The following is a 22,846-nucleotide window of genomic DNA, read 5'->3' as shown; positions in this document are numbered from 1 at the left end:
CTTTTTTGTTTACATTTGGAGGTGTATGTTCAAGAATAGCCGTTTATCAAACGCCCACACACTTTAAGGACACGGTCTGTAAAATGATTGAGGGTAACTAGTTATTGAGCATCTTATATTTAATCTAATTCTGTGTTATTAAAAAGATACATAAGGATTTCTTCTTTAAGTGTTCATAAAGGACATTTATTTGAATGTAAACAGTGAAGAAAAATCTTTTTTTTTTTTTTTTTTTTAAAATTGCAGGATTTTTTATTAGGCTACTTTACTAATAACTGAAGTAGAGTGGGGAAAAAAAATCAAATAATAATAAGGGCAAATAAGGGCCTAATAATAGTCAAATTGTTTGATTTTGGAGGATTTAAGCTGCTCAAGTCCATTTTATTCCTTATACTTCTACTGCATTACATTTCAGAGGGAATGTAACACTTTTTTAGTCAATAACATTAATCTGACAGTCATAAAAATACATACCATCATCTCATTAAATATGTTTTTGATGGATTAAACTACCAAAAATTTAGTAAAACAGTTCAAATTAGCTTCACTAGTTTAACTAACTACAACTCGTGCAAATCAAAAAGTAATCATCCGTTTCAATGTTTGATTTAACTCCTCAGCGAGTGAAAAGTCATGACAATATATTTTACCGACTTACTTTACCTACTTCTTAAGTAAAAGCACCAAAGGATTGTCAGCAAAATGTTCTTCAGTAACACTTTGAATGCACAAGAGTATTTTTACCCTGTGGTACTGCTCATTTTTATTTTCAAATAAAAGATCTGAATATTTCTTTCATCTCTGATGAGCCGAGAGGTTTCTCAAGTCATACCGTCAGCAATATGGTCCGTGTACTGCTGAGTTTACTGACAATCTAGAGAGACAAGTGTGCACTCTAGAGGTTAGAAGTTAGAACAGCAACAGTTTTGTGTGAAGTTTGTGGCAATACGGCCAGTTTCAAACAAAACACCTGACAATACTGGAATAGCATTAGTTAAAGCAGAGGGACCTTAATGCATAATCAAAAACACGAGAACCAAAACATTAAAGTGCATGATCTTTATTTGATATACTGTGAAGTGCCGCCCAGTTGGCACAAAATGGCAGCAGAACAATGGATATATAAGGCTCCTTTTCACTACCAACAAACTGGTGTTTGTCTTGATTTTGGCTATTCTGCCAGCACATGAATAGGAACAGCTGCAAATGATAAAAGATGGCATTTATAAATAGATGAACAACCGGTCTGTTAAGTCTGTTTTTTCATTCACTCCTAAATCCCTTGTGTTCATATAATACACCACCACCATAAGTCTGATCCTAGAGGACTGAACAATCAACCCCTGAGATTAACTTTCCAACATGCTATCAGGGACGGACATGGTGAACAGCAGGAAGTGCTACAAAAATTCATAAAATTCATTAATGAAATGAAAAGTGTTTATAATCTGTATTAATAACGGAATTTAATAATTCTAATATTTAACTACCTCTTTGCTTTTCTCCACCCACATATTTCTAGAATTTATTCAGTATACAAATAACACAGAATTATGGTATGTATATTACAGTAGCACTTATTATTCATGATGTCACAAGTAAAATCAACATGAACATCGAAGAATTTTTCAAAAACACAATCTATTTCTGTTTTCAATTTCGTCTCTAAGGCTCTACTAAAGCCAGCTACTGCAGGATCCCCGCTAAAGTCTTGGCGTCGCACTCGGTCACATGTTTCTGACACCAAGTCCGAGGTTGGATAATGATAATCTGCTGTGCGGTGGCTGTTAAATAGTGCAGCAGACATTAAAAAGTCCTCTCTCATATGTGATCGGCTGCTGTGACCCCCTCTATCACATCAGGCAGGGCTTAGCCGAAGAGTTGCTCAGCTCTCAGATCTCAAAGCTTATGTCTCCCTCTAGGGGGCGGATTGCAACTAATATTCACTCAGCCTGTGGCCCCTTAAGCCCAAAACACTTTATCCTACGTCAGACAAAAAGGGAGTGCTCGTGGTGGGTCACCCTCCTCAACGGTTCTGTCTCATCTTTGGCTTCTCAAAAGTTTCACGTTCCAAGTCCGAAAGCAGCAAGTCTCACATACAGCAGATGTGATCTACTGTGCAGTACGTACAGGTTCATGCCGAGTATGCTGTGTGTGCGTGAAAGCCTTATTCCCAGTGAACCTGAGCTCCTGCCTTTGAGTGGCGTTTAGCCTCCCTGATGGAGAAGGCCTCCTGCTCCTCGCTCATCTCCTTCAGCCTCTTCTCCTCCAGGAACAACACCAAGGAGTCCCTCATGTCCACCACCTCGATCAGCTGCTGGAGGACCTGCTCCTCCACTGTCTGCTGCTCTGACGTCTTGTCTGCAACACAAACAAATACGCACATTTTCAACTTTTTATAGTATTTCAATCGTCAATCAGAGAAGGGCATAAATACATCAGAAAGTATCTTCTTGATTAACTGATAATTAATTGGGTTTTTTTAGCCTACAACTTTACAGTTTTTGGTTCACTGTAATCGCTCTCTCACAGTGTTGTTTTTGGTCACAGCAGCCAGCTATTCTCAGCCAAAAAGCTCTAAATCCTAGTGTACACTACCTGCTCAGCCTGAACAGGGCAGCAGGCACAGTTAACGACTTGATGGTGAACACGGTGGAGCATTCAGCAGCTAAAAAGACGGATGTTTCCCTCAGGAGTTGGTAGTAACAAAACCAGACTCCAAATGACTGATAATGTTGCTTTGTATATGCAAGTTAGCTGCTTGCTAACAAGTTCACCATTGCCACTTAAAAGGAAAAGTCCACCCAGGTAAAGTTTCGTAGTCCAGAAACCATTTCTGGAGCTTCGCAGCAAAACAGACTGGGTGCATGGTAACACTTTTAGCTTGGGGGAAAGGTCTAACTTGAGGACAAATAACACCACCTTTCCTGACCCCCCCCTTTTCTTTTTGAAAAAGGCTTCTTGAGGATACAAAACATTTAAACACCTCCTGTTGGGGAAAGTCTCCCAGACATTTCACTTGTTAGGAATTTATTTCCTCTGTGGCAGCAAAGGAATCAGAGCGCCCTGCGGGTTCAACGAGGCTTCCAGCAGAAAGGATAGGGTCACAAGTCTGTCTTTGAACATTTCTCTTATATCTATATGTTCTTTGAAAGCACTGGTAATTGCTTTACTGTTCCTCTTGACCATAGTGGCCACAAAGAGATCGAGCAAATTCAATGAAAAACTCAGACTTTAGCAAAAGCTATAACAGGCTTCAGCAGAATCAAATCAATTGGGATCCAGTCGTTAAAGAACAAAATACCCTCTTTAGCCCTCCAGTTTCATTCAGAAGCACAGTGGAGTCACGAAGATGGAATTTGGCACTAAAATGACATTAACTTTGTAAAGATATTGACTTCATTTTTCTAACTCAGACTACTGAGCCTCATATTAGCTGCAGCTGAACTTGCAAATGCACCGATTGTATGCAGGACAGGATAAAGAGTGGACACACGCAGTATTTGTCTCAGTAGCCCTGCCCTTACACAACTGCTTCTTGTTCCTAAATGAGGTTTCTCTCTTCTAACTGCTTCAGAATCAAAAGGCCTGTTCATGAAACGTCAACAATAAACGTGCTTATGCGTGCACACTGAAGTACACACCATCCAGCTCCATGAATTTCCTGAGCTCCAACTCCAGCGTGCTCTGCTTGTCTTCGAGCTCCAGCTGTCGAGACCTGGGAGGAAAAAAACAAACATCAGCTGAGTCATGTCAACATTTCATGCTGCTGTAGCTGCAGGGTCATTTAGAAAAGCCATATGACAAGTCGAGCCTGATTGTAAAGAAGATTAGTGAGCACAAACAGTAAACACAGTATTTTGAGGTAAAGGTCTGCTGTTATGGACCTTCTGGCTGCTGCGCCACTTCTACTCTGCATAAAAGCTGCGCTGTACTCCCAGTGAGACTACACAGGCTTATTGTATCGCTGTTTCGAATCAACGAAGGCGTGCACTTACGCCACCATGAGGTCAGACTCCTCGGAAACCAACGCGTTCTTCTCGTGGACGAGTTGGATCCACTGCTCGATCATTTCAGGAGAGCCGCTGCTGCCTGGAAGTGGAAAAAACAGTGCTTGGTTATTTGTGTATATTTGTTGTTTAGGTTAAAAAAGAAAGAGGAAGACAGGATTGTATGGAAATTCTATATATAGTGAAGTGGAACAAGACTGATGTGCTGTGAGTGACACAACGCCCCATGTGACTGAAGATTTCTGGAGGCTATTCCCTGTTAATTTCTATAAACAGATACCTGCAATGAATTCAGAATCTGTCGGCAAGGGACAAGATTCTGGTACTGGAAGTGTTCTGGTTTCCAGTTGTAGTCCAGGTAGACAGTTAAGCAGGTAAACAATCCTTATGGAGAATAAAAGATGGACTGCATTCATATACAGATATCTTTTTATTGAGGTTAGTTGCCTCTCGGCTCCAACTCCACTGTTGTGTCTCAAGTTACTAATAGAGCTATAAATAATAACCGGCGCAAAGAAGATGAAGGCTTGTTTTCATACTCCATTATCTGCTGGCTACACCGGAAGGCCAGATATATAACACCGCAAAGCTAAAAGGCCATCAGATGATAGCTAATGGGTTCTGAGATTGGCTCCCTGTGAATTCAACTGACTTATGAAAAAAAACAAAACAAAATCATCAATATATATACATGTATTTAGTATTTTTAGTACAGTATTTCTAGTTCTTAATTTATGGAAACACTCAGTGTTTTTCCCATTTGCAGAGCGGCCTCTGTCTGGTAGTTACTGTTGTTCTTTTTAAACCAACAGCAGCTTAACTGTGTTTTTCTCTCCAATGTTTCCCTGACTTCCACTATGACCAGAAGCTTTTGCTTGCATAGGGGACAAAAATCAGATTAAGGCAATTATTATTCATTCAAAATAAAGGGGGGCATTATGGGGGTAGTTGCAGTTGTATACCAGGGACTATAACCCACAGGTCGGCCTGTAACGTTTGTGTCTTACCAGCCTCTCCTCGCAGGGTTCGCTCCAGCTCTACACCCTTGCCCTCCAAATCCTTGAAGGCCACCTCGATCTCCTCCAGCCTCCTCTGGATGGACTGTGAACCGCAGGAACAAGAAAGAGTAAATACTTGAGCAAACGTAGCCAAATACATTTAAGTAATATTATAAAGATTTTCAATTAATCCATATAGTGGTTATAATTTTTTGTGGCGGCGTCTGCCATTTCCACATAGGATTCAAGTTTCCTGCCAAAGCTTGAGGGGATTCGCAGGAAACACTGTGTTTACAAAACCAGACATGGTCATTATTTTGAATATTACAGGGAGTAATGAGACGGGAATGAGCAGCAACAATGAGCTCTTAGACAGCCTGCACGGATCCAACTCATCAGCAAGTAACCACTTTTCCTGTGCCCTGCTGTGGAAAACTACTCGCGCGGCAGGAAATCAGACGATGGTTTTTCATGGTCGGATGGAAGATGGCAGATAACAGAATGACTTCTAACTTGAATGTATTTGTTTGCGCTGTAGAGAGATACAGCAACTCTTCTTTAGTATTTTTGACAAGTAAGCAGCTCAATCAGTGTTTTCTGCCCCCAAGAATGCTGGGATCTGTAGTATTAAACCACACTTGCTGTTACCACCAGCAACCACAGGTGTCGCCAAATCAACCGGGAAAGAAATCTTAAGGATTTTAACTAAAGCGTCCAACAAATATTCTGAAACTAGGACAAATTCCTTCTCCTCAATGTATTAAGAAAATTATGAGCGATAAAATGGTATAAATAATGTACAGGTGCTCTTTATTGCTATTGTAACACTGACCTGGGCGTTACGCAGCCGCTGTAATTCGCTCATCTTTGCTCGCCGCTCCAGTGTCCTCATCTTCATCAACTCCATCCTCTCAGCCTCAGCAGGGTCAGTTGGCACCGTCTGAAACTGAAGTAAAGTGTCAGTATTGTAAGTGTCCCTCTGGTTAAAAAGTAGCAGCTGTTACGTAACATGAAAACATTAGCTCCTTACTTTCTCATCAAATAAGTCAGCATCTTGTTCAAACATCTCATCGTCGTCGTCGTCATCATCGTCATCATCGTCTCCATCGGCGCCCTCTTCTGAGGCGCTGTGAACATGTCTGAATGTTGTTTCTGTGGTAGAGAAAGAAAGCAAGAAAGTCTTAAAATAAACCCAGACTGAATACGGTCTCAAAAACACCACAACAAAGGTTTTTTCCCCCGCAAAACAATTTTCCCTCCACCAAAGATCAAAGTGGAGATGAGTCTTCAACGTACCGACTCTCCCTGGCTGACTGACGAGGACGCTGAGCCGGGTGTCTCTGCTGATCCTCGGGGACGACAGATTCCAGGGGGAGAACTTGGATCGTACTCTGGTCTGCCCGCTCGGCATCTCTTTCCTCCTGAAGCAGCGACGATTCCTCTTCTCCCGGACGTGACTAGCGGTGCTCCCGCTCCAATAGCCCTCCTCTTCTTGCCCATCCAGGCCCTCCGGTTTAGGAGGGCTTGGACCTCCTGCAGTTGCAGAGGAAGAGGAGCAGGAGGAAGATCCTCCAGGCGTCTCTGAGTCAGAGTCTGCGCTGAAGCTCTGAAGGTTTACCAGCTGTGTTTTCTCCTCATCGGTGAGCTGAAGCTTTCGGAGCGACTGCTTCGGACGGGAGTCGGGTGCTGTCTTGGAGATCTCTTTCGTAGGGGGTGGAGATGAATGTTTTTCTGGAGTGGTGGGGTTAAAAAGGCTGAGTGTGCGAGGTTTTGCTGTTGGAGGAGAGGGCTGAGGGCTGGGTGTTGTCTGCCGAGAGAGGCGGGGCTTGGGGACAGGATAGGGTACTTTGAACTTCTCCGTCTCCTCCTCAGCGGGAGCTGCTACCTCAGTTTTCGATGGGGCATCTGTGAGAGTTTTTGATGGATGTGGTTCTAGAGACTCTTCTTTGGATTTAAGTATATGGTGGTCCCGTCCCTCAGGTTTCTGTGGCTGTGTGTGACCAGAGGGACCACAGTCCAGAGTGCGCTCATACTCATCATCTGATGGAGACGGTGCATACTCATCACTGGAAAGCTGGATCTCCTCATCCGTCCCTTTGAGATTTCCTTCACTATCCTGCTAAAGGAATGGGATTGAAAAAAGAAAATGCAAGAAAGAAATCTGTTTAATATGTTCTGGTCATCAGAGCACATATGTTTTGACACAAATGTTTTCATTAGTTGTGTGTAACTGCTGCGAGCCAGTCAGCCCTGCAGGCTGACGACATCTGACCAGGCACCAGAAGGATGATATATCATGCAACACAAGATTGTGTAACTGGAGCATTATGAACACAAGGATGGAGTCTGCAGTCTGGAGCAAGCGACAGAATGGCTTACATCTGTTCTGTTCAGTGACCCACCTTACAAGATGGTTCAGCCCCGTTTGCCAGCTCCAGATCTTCAGAGTGCAGCTCACAGTAAAACCTCCCTGAAGGGACATCACAGATAAACACAATAAAAGGAGTTGAAAAGTCACAGACGAGTGAACGCTGACGTGCTCGAGAGGAAAAACCCTGCTGTTCCCTTAAATGATTAATCTGCTTTTAGTCTAAATAGATCCCCCTTTAAAAGGGTCTCAACACAAATTATTAATTAGACAAATAAATAAATGGTGCTTTACTGATTGTAGCAAAACCTTATGTTGGAGAGAGGACATGTTATACCACAGGTGTGATAGCTGTTGAAACCACAACACAGAATTAAGTGCTTCAATCGGGGTCAGCTAGATTAGCAGACGAGAGGCTGCTAAAAAAAGGACAAAAGACCAGACATGGACAGAGACTTCGGAAACTGACAATTAAAACAAGATTTTAAATGAGAATGTGACACATTAGTTACTGTGAACATGTCAAAATCATACTCCAAATCAATAAGGGGGAGCATATCACTAGAGAAACCACTTACTGCTGCTAACTGTAGCTGTGATTGCTAATTAGCTCTGCTAACCATGCAGCTAGCAGTTAAGACTGGGGGCTCTGGGGCCCAGGGGTGTTAACACAGGCACTTCGGAGCTGAACGAGCCGGAGCTAGCTGGTTAGCATGCCACCTTAGTGGATATCTCAAGAGCACAATACACAGACATTATAATGACAAAACTGCTATTTATTCACATTCTGACTGTGCAATTTGTACCAGTACCCCTCTGTTTTGAGTTCCCTTGTGCTCCTCAGCTTAGAGTTACAAGGGGTAGTGGTTGAAATCTCCCCCTTTGGAAATGGGACAACCACTCAAGACCCTCCAGCTGTGGTGATTTCTCTTAGATAACTCTGCTAATCCTGGTATTATCACAATGTCATTTGCCAGCAGGGACGCTCACAATTTGCTCATAAATTTATGCCATCAATCAAGTCATCAAATAAAAGGAGAGCACAAGCGGCGCTTTTAAGACTAACATTAGCAACCCCGGTTCCTCCTCTGCCAGTCTGTGCCGATATTAAAAAGGAGCGGTGTCAAGTGCAGCAAATTTGCTGGTGGACTAACATTAAATTTAGGTCGTCAAAGGCCATCACAGGGGGGGAGGCAACATTGAAATACAGCCAAATGCAGGACTGTAACGCACAAATCAGCAAAACAATCAAATGCTAGACAGCTAGCTAGTTACAAAGACCTTAAACTTCACCCTACCCCTCTGTCTCAACAAGAATCTGGACACCCGACCCCTCGATGTGGACATGCAAAATGTAGAGGTAGAGCTGAGTGGTCGGGGCAAGAGGTATCTTGGGATTTGGCTAAAGTCCTCACCTGTAGTCTGATCAAAGGTGTATCCTCCCAGTCTGAGCGTGATGCTGCACTGATGGCAGGTGAAGCAGCTCCGATGGAAGAACTTGCCCTCAGCGCTGATGCGCTCCAGCACGTAGACCCTCTGACCGCAGAAGTAACACTCCTCACTGTTGGTCATCGGCACAACAGTGGCAGCTTCAGGCTCAGGCTCAGGCTCAGGAGCAGGAGCAGGAGCAGGAGCAGGAGTGGGGCTGAGCTCAGGGGACACAGGAGACACCACCGTCTGAGAGAAAAGGTTAGACGACAGAGTTAAATTCAGTGAGCAAAAACATGAAGAGACGAGTTAGTACAAAAAGCTTCCAGAGTAGAATCTGATTAGCTGAACACAACTCACACTGTCCTCATCTCCCATCCTCTTTGTCTCTCTTGTTCGTTTCTCAGTTGCCAGCTTTTCCTGCAGAGAACAGAAAAAAAATACTTCAAACCATCATATGACCTGATTATGCTGTTGATACAGAGAACATTCAAACCATTTTTAAATGAATAACCAGAAAACACTTCCCTTGAAGTAACAGACATAGCCGAGATGAGTCACAAGAACACAGACCAAAAGGCCCGGACGTGAACTCCAGCCAACGAGCCGTGTGTGTGTGTTTGAAAATATCTTTATCAAACATTTCTCGGTGCTGTGTAAACACTGGAGCAGTCACAGTGGGCGTACCTTGCGTCTTTGCAGAGAGTTGTGCTTCAGCTTGTTCAGGAAAAAGACAGCTGCCTGTGTCTGGGAGAGAGTCAGAGGCTTGGACGACGGCAGGAAGGCGGCAGGTTCTGTGGGCAGAAAGGAAAACGTCAGAGAGGGACCCACACTGAATTCACTTTATGTTACTGTTACACTGGGCTGCAAACCTGAAGACACCTGAACGTTGATGTTGGCCTACTTGCAGCTTTGCATACAGCAGCTTAAAATATTCTGACTGTGCCCTTTTTTTTAACATCTTCAAGGTAATATCCGTTTTATGTGGAGCAATCTGTCAGAAATATAAATAATCCCTCTTACTTGTATTTTCTGTAGCGTCGCAGCAGCAGCAGCTGAATTTAACTTGTCAATCCACATGAAAAGTCTCCAGCTGCAGCTCTGACTACCACTCCCACTCTTTCATCATTCAGATAAGGTTACCGGAGACTGACAGCTCCCTGCTGCCTGTACATCAGTGAGTGGATCCCAAGCAGAGCAGCACAGCATCGCAGACACTGAGAGCGTATATCACACCCACTTCAGCTCATTCAGTGCCTACATATACGCCGGGGCTCACATTTACGCTGCACAAACTCCTCATGCTACAAAGACTGTCAAAAATACCTCTGCTCCGGACAGCCGGGAGAAAATCCTCCTTCGGTGCAGGAATAGTAGATCCCCTTCAAGAGACGCTAGTCCCATCAGCCCCCCCTGATAAGCCAGGTCCACACCGTGACTGTTTGCTCTGTCTGCTGCTCCGCTGGGCTGGCTTAGTGCAGGAGAGCAGCACAACCAGTAGAGGCTGGCTCTGAACACAGCACTAGCCACTTAAGCCAAATGAATTCTGGGTAACAAGCTCTTAAAGAGACAGCAGCGATTTGATCACTTCTCAACACCAAACACATTTCAGTGGGAGGACACCTGACCCGTTTAAGGTGATGCTAATGCTGTGCAGTGTCTAAGCAACTGGGTTATGTAAGATTGTTGCTGCTGTCACCATTAGCTATCTTCATAAATATATCACATCCTCAATAGCATTAAAATGACATAATTAAGGCAAGACACTACTTAATGATATCACCATGAAACTGCTCCAGTTGATTTCTTCTTACATTAAGACGATTATTTTAAGTTTAACAAGTTTAAATATGCAAATGATGCATTATATAATGAAGTATTTGCTTTTTTTTTTTTTTTAAATGTCCACAACAGAAATCTGAACACTGGATAAAGCCAGCCTCAAACTTCTTGTTTAATTTTATTAACGAATGAGATCCAAAGGTTTTTTACAAAGGGAATTTTGGATATCTGTTTTTCATCACTGCATGAATAAAAAAAATATTATCAACAGCCATAAAAAAGGAATAAAACACTATATAAATCAGCCTATGAAGGATCCTGTATTTGAACAAATCCCTCTGTGCAAACCTTCAAAATAAAGGTAGGAATACAACTGGAAAGTTTGTTGTGAGTGATGTTATGTAAGCGCTACTGAAAGGGAGATTTCTGGCTCAAAGTATGAGAAAATACTGACACAACACACCTAACATTAGCCTCGCTACAACTGCTGTTGACTTGTTTATAGATGGTACTACAGGTAATTGTAGGCCCACTTTAACATGCAACGTAATTTTATATACTATACTGTATGTAGTAGGGGGTCCCTGCTCTGGCTCTCTGCTAATTTTCAACAATGTCCATCACAGAAATCTGAACATTGGATGGATCCAAAAGGTTTTTATTGAAGGAATATTGAATATATATCTTTTAAATACTGTCAACAGCCATAAAAATAAATTAAAAAATCAATTTTCCTTCATGGTTTTTTGCTGTAATTGATATATGTAAAAACTGGGAAGTCTGGTGCCTGTAAGTGCTGCTGCAGTGGATATTATTAGTATCACATGAATCTTCTCTAGCTGATTACTTTTTGCACAAGTTTTTTAAAATTCTATGTTTAAATATGCAAATTACACATTATCTAATTAAATATGCACTAATTTGATTCATTAAATTAATTAAAATTGTATTCTAGATGTTTTCTTTCCGCTAGTCTGTAAGAAGACATCTTTTTCATGACATGCATGAAAAAGTTATGTTTTTGTCAGCAGTGTCTGGCCTTAATGAAGAGCTCAGCTGTGGTAAATGGACCTGCATTTACATAAAGCTTTTCCAGTCTACTGACCACTCAAAGTGCTTTACAACACTTGTCACATTCACCCACTCACACACACACACATTCATACACACTGCCGACCTGCTCATCTGGAGCTTTTCCAAGGCTACTGCGACATGTAGTCTGGTGATCTGGGATCGAACCACCGACCTTAGCTGCACCACATTTCTTTGGGCTTTTCAATTTCATCTAGTTTGACATTCTTTTCACCCTTATTTAATTTTTTACCTTTTGCTGGCGCAGTGAAGGCCTTTTGGATCTGTGTGAGGTAGAGCACCATGGACAGCTTGTCTATCTGACCGGTATTGGCTAAGTCACTGGCCGACATGACAGGTGGGATGCCCAGCTCCTTTTCCAAGATGCTAAAAGCCAGCTGGTTGTTGTGAACAGCGCTGGATTCATCCAGGGACGACATGTCACTGTGGGGAGAATTAGAAAGCTGGGATTACTTTGCAGTGTTCATTACGGAGGTATATCGTTTTTTAATGTAAATACATGATGCAAATTCCTCTCAAACAACTGGGTCAAATGAACACAATTAAACCACGGCACATTTACACAGCGTCGTATAGTATCTCATTAGTGGTGTTGTCAGATGAAAACCAAGCTAATGCCAGGACTCACATGAGCTGGGGTCTGAAGTGGTGGATCAGAGCGCACAGAGCCAGGCCCGACCTCCAGGATTGGGTCAAATCTTTCACATTCACATTCTTATGACCCGTCGTGTTTTTCTGGCACCATTTCAACAACTCTTCGAAACCGCTGCCTGAATCTGAGCGGACATACACAGACAGTGCATCAGACAACGATCCGCAACCTTTTCTGTGGTTTTACAGTCACCAAAGAAAATGTCCGTCTTTGATATGTAAATCGTGTGGGCGAATACATTTTTTATGAGGTGTCATTACCACAAAGCCAAAAGGCGCTTCCTGCTTAACCCGACACAGCTGGATATAAAGCGAAAGAATAGCCATTGAGTGTGCCAGACCGGCTGCACAATGAAGAAAAAGCTGACCTTGACGCATGCAAGACGACTGGTTCTTCTGTTTCTTGCTGGATGGATTGGATTTATCAACATCATAAAGGTGCTGCACCTAAAACAAATAGCAGGAAGAAACAATAGGTAGTCAATGAATTTACAGGATGATTTGTAAGTCACACAGATATATTGTTTCATGGAATCAACACATTTTGTCTTATTCACTGAAAGCCATCAGACGGGATCTACTGATAAGTATACGTGGTGCGGAAAACTCCTGCCTAGGCCCAGAAATGAAGAGCAATAAAAGATTTACTTTCCTGAAAACAAATATACATATAAAATCACCTAATACTTAAAAATACATCACATACTTTCACATTAATCTAAGGCCAATATTTATCTCCTTGTTATTAGAACAGAATGTTAAGTGTGTCTTGTCAACACTGCTTTAATTTTGTCTGCGTCTACTCGACTGTAATCTCTGACTAACCTCCATGATGATCACAATGACCCTGATTCAAATCTGTTTTGAGTAAATAAAGGATGACGGTCCTGACCTGGTGGCTGAGGATAGAGGACAGGTTCACCCTCGTATACCGTGATTTGGGGTTGATGCTGTAACTGGCGTAGTTTTTGCTGGTGTTTTCTGGCGTGGTCTGGGACAAGACCTGGTAGGCACTTTCTCTGTAGGTTTGTGAAGAAACGAAAATTGAGTCATTTTGCAGATATGAAAACGGAAACTGACACGGTATTATGAAAGAGTGAAATGATGCACACTTTTCACTTCACTTCACTTCAGAGTAATTCCTGTTAACCATTTTTGACATTGCCCGGTATTATGATTATTTATTTGCAATTTTGTGTCAAAAGACTTTAGTAAATGGGGTTCTCAACATTTTAGTCTGTTTTCTTATCTGGCTTACTACAACAGAAGACTTTTTATTCACGTCTTGTCTCAAAAGTCTTGTCAAAACTCAAAACTGGCACATTTTATGGCCGAACCGAACACAGGAAGGCTCATTCTTTTATTCTCGTCACATCAAGGAATCCTGCTGAAATAATTTTTACATCAAAGCAATCAAAGATACTACCCATACTAATTATCTCAGGATGGGAGGTGTTCCTGATGAAGAGATCCACAGGCATACTGATGAATTCTGCTGCTATATTTTTACTTTATTTTCTTAACTTTTAAATCCTTATTTTAGTTTTCATCATACTAAATAACGTACTAATACTGAGGTATAGCTTATGGTTTTCCGTGTATGTCTGGGAAACAGAAGTCTAAATCCAAATGTCCACCCTCTGGACCCCTTCTATGTAGTGTGACGTGTTCACTGTCATCACATCAAGTCACCCACATCCAATGCACGCACAAAGTCAAGAGCGGGGAAGTCTGGACATTTGGATGCAGCCTCGCTGTAGTGAGGTGGTGAGAAATTGGCAGGAATTGAAGAAACAGGAAGTAGTTGCATCACAAACTCCTGTGTGTTACCATAATGCGATTTGTCTGTATTGTGTGCTGCTTAGTAGACGTATGAAGCCGGCTCACCGCTCAGCGAGGACCTTGAGATGAGGGACCCCCATGCCCCAGCTCCTCACCATCCACGCTGTGTCGAAAGAAGCTAGAAACCCACGGGCGATGCCTGTACCCAGAGGCCAGAAGGGCTGCAGAGAACAGAGTATGAAAATTCATTGTGGCACATTTAGATAATCTCACGAATACTGATAAGTAGAGCAGATACAATTCACATTTCAGTCACATCAAGAAGCAATTAATAAAACTTATGGGAGAGAGAAAAAAAAACAGCTGCCCAGTTTTCAAACTCCACCCAAGAGCTTATCAGTCATGATCTTTACGTTAACAAGACAGCGTCCAGAGAGTCCACAGCCACACTAGCAGCCATGTGAGGGACACAGTGGTGCTTTAGATTAAACGCTAACATCAGAATGCACACGTTCATAACGACAATGCTTATATGCTGATTTTTTATGAATTTGATCTACTATATAATACTTAATGCTGTAGGCATGATTTGTTTTGTATCAGAAAACAAGACCAAGCATCTACAGCCATGCTAGCAGTTCTCTGAGACTCTAATGTTAGCATGCTATAACATACTCACAATGATAATGCTAACATGCTAATGTTAACCATAAATCATGTTAACTATCCCAATCTTACCTAATCCTCTTAGTTTGACAAATTAGCATGCCAATATTTGCTAATTAGCACTTATAGTGCAGCTCAGGGTGATGGGAATGTTATGAGTCTATTTGATCATTGATGACTTGTCAAACATGTGAATCTTATTACAATGTGTCCTGAAGGGGATGTTAACGTCTGCACCACATTTCATGGCAATCTATCAAAAAGTTTAAAAGACATTTCGCTCTAAAGAAAACATGCTAAATGATGAATCCCTGACTTTTCATGTTGCGTTACAAGCAGGTCAAATTTCTACTTATGCAGTGAAATGTCTCAACATCTATGAGAAAGATTGGTAAAACATTTGGTAGAAACATATATTTCATAGTTCATCCAAAAATGTAATTTCAGTCATGAGCTTTATTTGACTAAATGTATATTATTTACACCCTCCAGAGTTTGTGTATCACATTCAGATGGGTGTGTACGGTCTGCTTTTAGCTTAACAGCCACAGTGAAGGCTTTCGGTAAAATGGTGTAATTGTCTTTTCAAATAAATTTGGAATCTCAGGGCTTCTGGAAACTTTGACTATGCTGGACGAACTGTATGGAGACAGTTTATGTTATTTTGTTTTAGAACAAGTCCCCATGTACTTGAGTTGTTTAGGAGAATGCTGCAATGTGGTTTTGCAGGGAAGCTCCAGAAATGTTTTGTGGACTACAAAACTTCACCTGTCTTTCCATTGCTGTGGAGGTTAGGAAAATATGACAGATTTTTAATTTTTGGGTGAAGCAAGAAAAATAGGTGGATAACATAATTTCTTACATCACCTGGCAACCATGAATGTTGAACAAAATGTTCTGCTAATCTAACTTGTAGATGTTGAGACATTTCACTGGATAGGTGGATAATTTGACCTCCTGGTGGGGCAACATAAGGTACCCCAGAGGGTTTCATCCTCTGGGGACCATGAATGTAAAATCCATCTATTGACTACGGTGGTGGACCAGCTGAACACAACTATCCCTGCTAGTGTGGCTAAAATTGTGAACTAGAAGAAATTTGCACCAGATTCCTTTAAATGTTGCCGCCTACCTCCACCAGACAATCTCCAACAAGACCCATCAACAACTTCTTCCCCCTCCTCTCCCTGACCAGAGAGGCATTCTCAGCACGGTGCATGCAGGTGAAGTCGAACATGGCCACGTCAGGCTTGCCGGCATGGTTCTGAGCAAACTCAAGGTCAGGCAGTTTGCCACCTGTGGAGAAGTACGCAGCATCGTGGGCATAGAGGCACAAAGCCTCGTGATCGACGTTTGCAGGAGCCAGCAGCTCCTCTGCATCGCTGTAGTCCTGCAGAGACAGAGCGAGAGGTGCGATCTGATGAGTCATGGCACATTTTCTGATTCTGAGTGACAAGTCGTATACATGGTTTAGCTTAACGGTTCAGGCTGCAGAGAAAGAAGACATGATTGACAGCTGATCCATTAAGGAGAACCTGGATCGCTGTGTCATCCATCTGGTTTGTTTCTTCTTCTTTACTGGCCGCCGATGAAGCCGATGCCAATAAGAATCACACTTTTTCCTGGTAATGGATGTGTTGTTCTCACCTGTTTAATGACCCCCTTCTTCAGCAAGCTCTTCTTCTTGGCAGTCATGACAAAGTAGTGGGTGTCGTCTTTGTAGTAGACAATATTCTCCAAATCGATACCTGGAATAGAAAATGGAGAGAGAGCATGATGGCCATAGGAAGAGAGAGAGAGAGAGAGACCAGAATCAGAAAAGACTAACACCCAGAATATTTCTTATTTGAGAGTGGTATTTTTTAATACAATTATCTTGTACTTGTGCGTTTTCTGCTGGTTTTACTGGAGGGTGGGTGAGCAGAGACACAGGAAGGTCAGAGAGAAATAAAAAGTAATTCAACTGGCTGTCATCATGGTTATAAAGGTAATACATGATGCCTGTAAGGTTTGTTCAAACCTAAGGTGCAGTGCGTGCAGAGTAGGGCACAGAAGAAGGTTGGATTTCATCACAGTTAACGCTGTCACAGGAAATTAACTGATGATTGGAACAAAGATTAACAGCCCTCCTGCTCTTTTCACACTTCACGCTGAACCCGAACTGACAGTCGGCGTGAACACTCATTTCATGCCTTCAGGGTTGTGTTCGGCTAGGCACAACAGGAGAACAATAAAATGAAAATAAACGCGCTCATGTTCTATTAGAAACGTTCTGGTTCAGTGGCTCTACTTTCTTTCTTCATGTTCTCGCCGAGTGCAAGCTGTGGTACAAAATAAATTAAGCTGACGCAACGGATTTCCTCTTTTTTGCTTCAGTTTTTAAACTGTTGACTGAAATAGAACAGACAGCTGTTTCAGTGTAAGTAAAGACGTCCTCCATCCACCTGAACTTGATCGTAGAAGTCATGTGGCTTCCTACCCGTCTCAGTGAGCAAGTCTTGGAAGAACTTCTGGTTGTAGATGCGTGCCACACCGCTGATCTCTGCCACTTGGGCCTCGGCAGCCGTGTTCCTGTTGACGAAGTTGGCCGTGATGCCAATAGCCAGCTTTCCCCTCAGCTCTTTGTGCTTAAACCCTGATGGTTTGGGAAGGAAAGAAAAGAGGAAACTGGGCTGATGAAAGCTCGCTTATTGAATACAGCAGCTGGAGGAAGCTTGTGTTTGATGTGTTAACAGACAGGCTTTGCAACATTTCTGTGTCTGTGTCCCGAAGCAACAGTGGGAACAGAAACGAATCAAGAGTACACGTGTGTTTGTCTCACCATCAGGGACAAACCTGCCTCCTCCAGCAGAGATGAACACGTCAAACTGAAAGGTCGCAGCAGGATTGGACCCGGGATGCAGTTTGGCCATCCAACCTGTCAGAAACACATCACACTTGAGTAACATTTCTGCTTTACATAATGCTCCTGTATAAATATTGTTGCAACAACAACTGATGATGAAACACTGAGCAAAACTAGTGGGAAGAGCGATCGCTGGTTGTGAGATGTAAATACCGTTTTCTCCTGAGGGCTCGATCAAGCCTTGAAACTCCACTCCGGTGTGCACCTCCACCCCGAGGAGGAGCGACACTTTTAATAGAATCAACTGCAGCTGACGGATGCCTGAAAACACACATATATATTATACTGTTAATGTGTGTGTGAGATAACAAAGATACTAAATATACAGTCAGTGAATGTTAAACATTAACAGTAACAACGTTAATCTCAAGTGCTCTAAGGCCCTAAAAGCCCTATTTTATAAATCCCACCCCCCTTCCCCTCATCGGACACCAATGTGCATAAATTAAAACAAAATAATGTTGTAGATTTATTGTCTGTTCATTACTGACCTGATTACTCAGCTAATCATTTCAGCACTAATGTGAACATTTCATAACACCACGAGATCTGGTTCACAGTAAAGGTCAATTTGAAACCCGGGCGTTAGTCACTCACTGATGTGATCCAGAGACCCGGTGCAGAATTTGCCGTAGAACTTCTTGGCTCCGAGCACGCGGAGGTCACAAATGGTGAAGGGCCACAGGTGGAGAACATTGTTCCTGGAGAAAGACTCTCTCTTCTCCACCACCACCACCTGAGCCCCCAGCAGGGCCAGCTCGATGGCTGTCCTCAGCCCACATGGCCCGGCACCCAACACGAGGCACTGAGAGAGAGGAGGAGGAAGTCAGATAAACAGCAAGTATTGGATGATATGATAATCAGAGAATGAACAAAATGTTTTCGTGCCCTGCAGGGCAATCAGTGTGAGATTAAAATCGGAGCAATGTGATGGATCAGGTTGTATTTATGTCATGTGTGTTATGTCACAGTAAAACAAATGATTAAATACCCTCCATTAGGCAACCAGCCATAAAAGATGGACTAAATCGGATAAGCAGGCAAAGTCTGCGTGATTGGTGAGAACGGATCGATAGACAACTAACTGATCCATAGTTTCCATAGGTTTCAGCTCAAACTGCAACTGATATCATATTTGAGTAGAGAGCGGCTGACATTTTGTAACAATATCTAGATTAAATATTGACAATTATCTTGCCAAATAATTAGGAGTTTCAGTGTTTTCCCAGAATTCACAAAAGGCTGAAAAACAGCACATAAACTGTGCCTGTTCAGCGGTGATGAAATTATGTAGCACATTGTAATTATGAAGAAATTAAGAACTAATTTACATAACAAAACACACAACAACTAAAATGGGAAAGAAGCGACATCATACATTTCAAAAGGAAATAAAAAGATTCATCAATATAAACATTATAGACATTTCACATCCTTTTAAAAGAGAAGAGAATCACCTTGTTTTTGGCGCAGACTTTTCCTTGCTGGTAATCAGGATGAGATGCCCTTTTGTCCAGTTTGGTCCACAGGGCTTTGGCCTTCCAGTAGTTCAGTCTTTCCTTTAACTTGGTGTAAAAGCTCCTGAAATCCTTGGGATTGATTTCCAGCTGCTTGCAGAGCTCAGCGAAATGATGCTTCACATCTTTACAAGTCTGTGCTTGGACAAAGTTGTCAAATGTGGCGTGTGAAGGGTTTTCAGAGTCCTGACTCGCCATGGTGGAGGGTGATGATGATGGTCGGCCCGCTCCTTTGTTCACTGGGTCCTGTTGGTTAACTGTGAAAGAGAAGATTAAATCATGGCTTTAGAGCTTCCTACCTGGAAGTAACTGTGCTGCAGGGAGAGGTTTACTGTAAATGATCAAAGGGATCAAAGTCCTTGTTGTTTGCATTCATAGAGGTGGTCCAGAGGTTTAATACTCCTACCTTCTGTGCAAATGGTCGTCTCCTCTCTGCATGTTCACCTAATTATAGCCCAGAGGTCTAAATGTTGAGGACTTCTCCGTCACCTGGTCCGCCGAGTCATTACTAACTTCCTCAATGTGTTTCTTGTATCTTTTCTTTTTTTACGACCGCTTTACAACCGCCCACAGCTGATGTGTCATTCTCACACACCGCCTCAGGACGTGTGCTTGTCTTTAGTTTCAGTACGTAAGACAGTTCAAAGGAAACACGTGGCTAAAACACAGAAAGAACTTTTTCTATGTGTTTGGACTCTGTTGTGTAAAATATCAACACAACAAGAGAAGCTGTATGTTACCAAAGACTTGGTGATACTGTTGTAATTAAAATCAATAAAAAATATTAATTGCAATATCGGTAAATACCACACTATGGCAATATGTACATATATAAAATATATATACATAAAAAAAGAAAAATTGTGAGCTTAAACACCAACACTTCCCCGGTGCTCTGAGCTCACACTCTTAACTGCTAGCTGCAAGGCTAACTGAGCTAACTAGCTAACCGACAGCCACAGTTAGCAGCAGTTGTGGTGAAACAGAGAAAATACTGCAGCTGCAGGTGTTGCTTCAGATGTCTGGCTGTGTCTGTGCAACTGTCCAAAGCTGAAATATATTCATAAATAAATAATAAATCGGTTCCAGCTTCTTAAACTGCTGCTTCTCTTGCATATTCCCTGAAATGAAGAATATTTGTGTTTTTCACTGTTGGTTGGACAAAAGAAACAATGTGGAGATGCTACTTGGGGCTCTGGAAAAATTCCGATGAGCATTTTTCACAACTTCTGACATTTAATAGAGCAAACGATGAAACTAATCATCAGATTACTCAATAATGAAAACAATTGTCAGTTGCAGCCTTATTTGGTGTACTATAAGCTCAGAAATCTGTTACAATGCATTTACTCAAAGCTGATCTTTTATGCAAATATCACACTCAAAGGCTAAGAGCACTGTTCCTACAGTAAACATCCACCACATCTTAACACTGTTTAAGCATTTAACGGGTAAACTGCGGCTGACATTTCCTGTAACTAACAACATGCATGCATCACTTCCTGATAATGTGTCAAACCCACAACACCTTCACTCTGCTGCCAATTCAGCAGCCCCTGCGCTGCACGTCAAATGCAGAGGCTGTAATTACAGCCACAGACGACTGCAACGAGTGTCTGCATGACTGCGCTCGTGTGCGAACCTGCAGGAATCTGCACTTGAAACTGATGTTATGACGAACATACCTCCCTCACATTTTTGGTGACTTTTGAACAAACATGGCAAGAGGCTAAAAAGCATCTCTGTCTTCCAGTTTATTGTATGACAACCTTTTGCTCTGTTGCGTGTGACTCCAGTACTACAATAAAACCAGAGGCAAACAACTCTAGCGGTGTTTGATAAGCCTCCATGGAGACATGAATGAGACTTACCGAACACAAAGGCTTCACACGAACATAATCCAGTTTTGATGCAACCGATATTCATCCAGAGGCATTTCAAACTTGACGATTAGATGCAAATCCTTAACTCCCATCTTCTGTTTCCTCAATCATTAAATGCTGTGCTGCCACTTGCAAATAAGCCCTCTGACATGTACAGAGTGGAGTTACCACAGATATGATAAATTAAGATTGCATCACAGTTATAGTCTCCTAACAGGCTGCAAATGGAGCCGTTTCTAATAGAGAGGGGAGAAAAAATAAACGTTTACCAAGAATAAAACGGCCTGCGAAAACAAGACAACCTGTCAAAACTAAAAATAACTCAAAGGATCATTGAAAACTTTCATCTTATTCCCAAGGAGGCCGCTGTATTTATACTCTGTGCTACATCTTCTGCTGTGACTGGAAAGGAAGATGCACAGCAGCGTTCGAACAAACTAGTTTTCTCATGGATAAAAATCACTATTTGTTACACACCTACTGTATATATATAGTTTGAGGGTGATCATGCTGGGTGAAGTGTCATCTGTGGCAAAGGGGACAGTGAAGAAACACACACACACACACACACACACACACACACACACAGAGCATCATATGACTCGTGTTAAGCAATTTCTAAGGAAGAGGCGAGTTTTAGCAGGAATATCGTGGACAAGATCAGACAGAGGCAACCAGGATTTAAAGGTGAATTGACCTTAATTTTCCTCTGAGCCTGTGGATTTGATTTGATTGGATTGACCCACCTTATTGCATGTGTAAGCTCTGGCAGCGTGTCTGGCGAACGCAGCGTGGTTCAGGATGTTGGATCAAACACAGATCTCCAGCCTGGCATGTTGTCGGAGAGAGAGGGATACAAACAGAGCGTAAAATGAGGGATAGAGGGATGAGCGGGAGACAGAAAGCAAAAGGAAAAGAGATTTTTTTTTTTTTAATCTGACTCCCACAGACATCCACTGTTTGTGTTGAGGTACTCAAACATAACCTTTTCAAATGTTAAGGGCTTCACAATGATAGGAAGCTGACACATGAAGAGGAAGGTGTGGCACTGATCTGTGCCAAAGCAGGATGCAGTCACAACATGTTGGGAGCCGGCAGCCAGATTTAAAAGAACACTCAAAGCCTGTGAGAGCTCAGCACAGAGACTTTGGTCTTTTACAGAGCTACAGGACAACATGTGCATTCATTCATGTACTGAACTACAATGAGACCACTGAATGTCACCAGAGAGCAGCAGCGCATCATTCCGGTGAGGGGAAAACCCACCGACCAACTTTTAAACTCACAAAATGTCTCCCCGCACCATGAAAACAAAGCCAGCTGAACCCACGACATTAGAAATCAGTCCCCACAGCTCCAGTCTGAGCAGAGTCGTGACATGAAGTTAAATTACCAGCTCTGTAGTCGTGTTAGAAGCGGCCGTCCGTCAGACTGCATCCCGGCTGTCGTCCCCATGTTCTCTGTGTGTTTCTTTGTGAACAGGTACAGGCTCACCTGCACACACTGCACGCGCCGAGCCTCTTCCGGGACTTTCTGGTGATGCAGCGACAGACTGAGCGCGAGCCCCAGCGCACGTGACGGCAGGGGAGGGTACGCTAAAGTGTTTATGAAGGTGATGTGGCTGAGCTGAGGGAGCAGTGAGTCACTGAGGAGGACGGATGATGCCTCTTATTCATAATATCACAACAACAACAACATTAAGAAGAAGAGTTGTCTTTGTTTCTGAAGTGCAAAGATTTGCTGCTTTTCTTTGTGGTTTACAGT

The 22,846-nt window shown here is 42.5% G+C and overlaps 1 protein-coding gene across 2 annotated transcripts; it reads right to left on the bottom strand.

Annotated features, from left to right (window-relative positions):
- Positions 1-1,044: 1,044 nt before the first annotated feature.
- On the bottom strand, positions 1,045-22,614 carry mical1 (microtubule associated monooxygenase, calponin and LIM domain containing 1). Of its 2 annotated transcripts, none has more exons than XM_084367401.1 (25): positions 22,476-22,614; positions 21,829-21,910; positions 19,140-19,456; positions 18,280-18,487; positions 17,836-17,943; positions 17,599-17,694; positions 17,257-17,412; positions 16,425-16,525; positions 15,910-16,167; positions 14,217-14,332; positions 13,222-13,348; positions 12,698-12,776; positions 12,307-12,454; positions 11,911-12,101; positions 9,492-9,598; positions 9,165-9,224; positions 8,792-9,053; positions 7,411-7,478; positions 6,305-7,127; positions 6,039-6,160; positions 5,841-5,954; positions 5,018-5,111; positions 3,999-4,092; positions 3,645-3,718; positions 1,045-2,361 (listed from the first exon to the last, which is right to left on the bottom strand). In XM_084367401.1, exons 3-25 carry the CDS (start codon positions 19,395-19,397, stop codon positions 2,168-2,170), a joined length of 3,858 nt encoding a protein of 1,285 aa, XP_084223527.1. In that variant the 5' UTR covers positions 19,398-19,456; positions 21,829-21,910; positions 22,476-22,614; the 3' UTR covers positions 1,045-2,167. The 2 variants fall into 2 exon arrangements, with proteins under 2 accessions (XP_084223527.1, XP_084223528.1); XM_084367402.1 differs by having other exon boundaries at positions 6,305-7,124.
- Between the last annotated feature and the right edge of the window lie 232 nt (positions 22,615-22,846).

The sequence above is a fragment of the Pagrus pagrus genome, assembly GCF_965226575.1.
Source record: "Pagrus pagrus genome assembly, chromosome: 11".
NCBI classification, from domain to species: Eukaryota; Metazoa; Chordata; class Actinopteri; order Spariformes; family Sparidae; genus Pagrus; species Pagrus pagrus.
The sequence above is the reverse complement of the archived record's forward strand: the minus strand, read 5'-3'. Positions and strand labels throughout refer to the sequence as shown.

Coding starts and splice junctions, on each gene's coding strand:
- mical1 (XM_084367401.1), bottom strand. CDS start 19,397: ATGGCGAGTCAGGACTCTGAAAACCCTTCACACGCCACATTTGACAAC. Junction 13,349..14,216: donor CTCAAGGTCCTCGCTGAGCG/GTGAGCCGGCTT, acceptor ACAAACCTACAG/AGAAAGTGCCTACCAGGTCT. Junction 2,362..3,644: donor GAAATTCATGGAGCTGGATG/GTGTGTACTTCA, acceptor TTTGTGTTGCAG/ACAAGACGTCAGAGCAGCAG.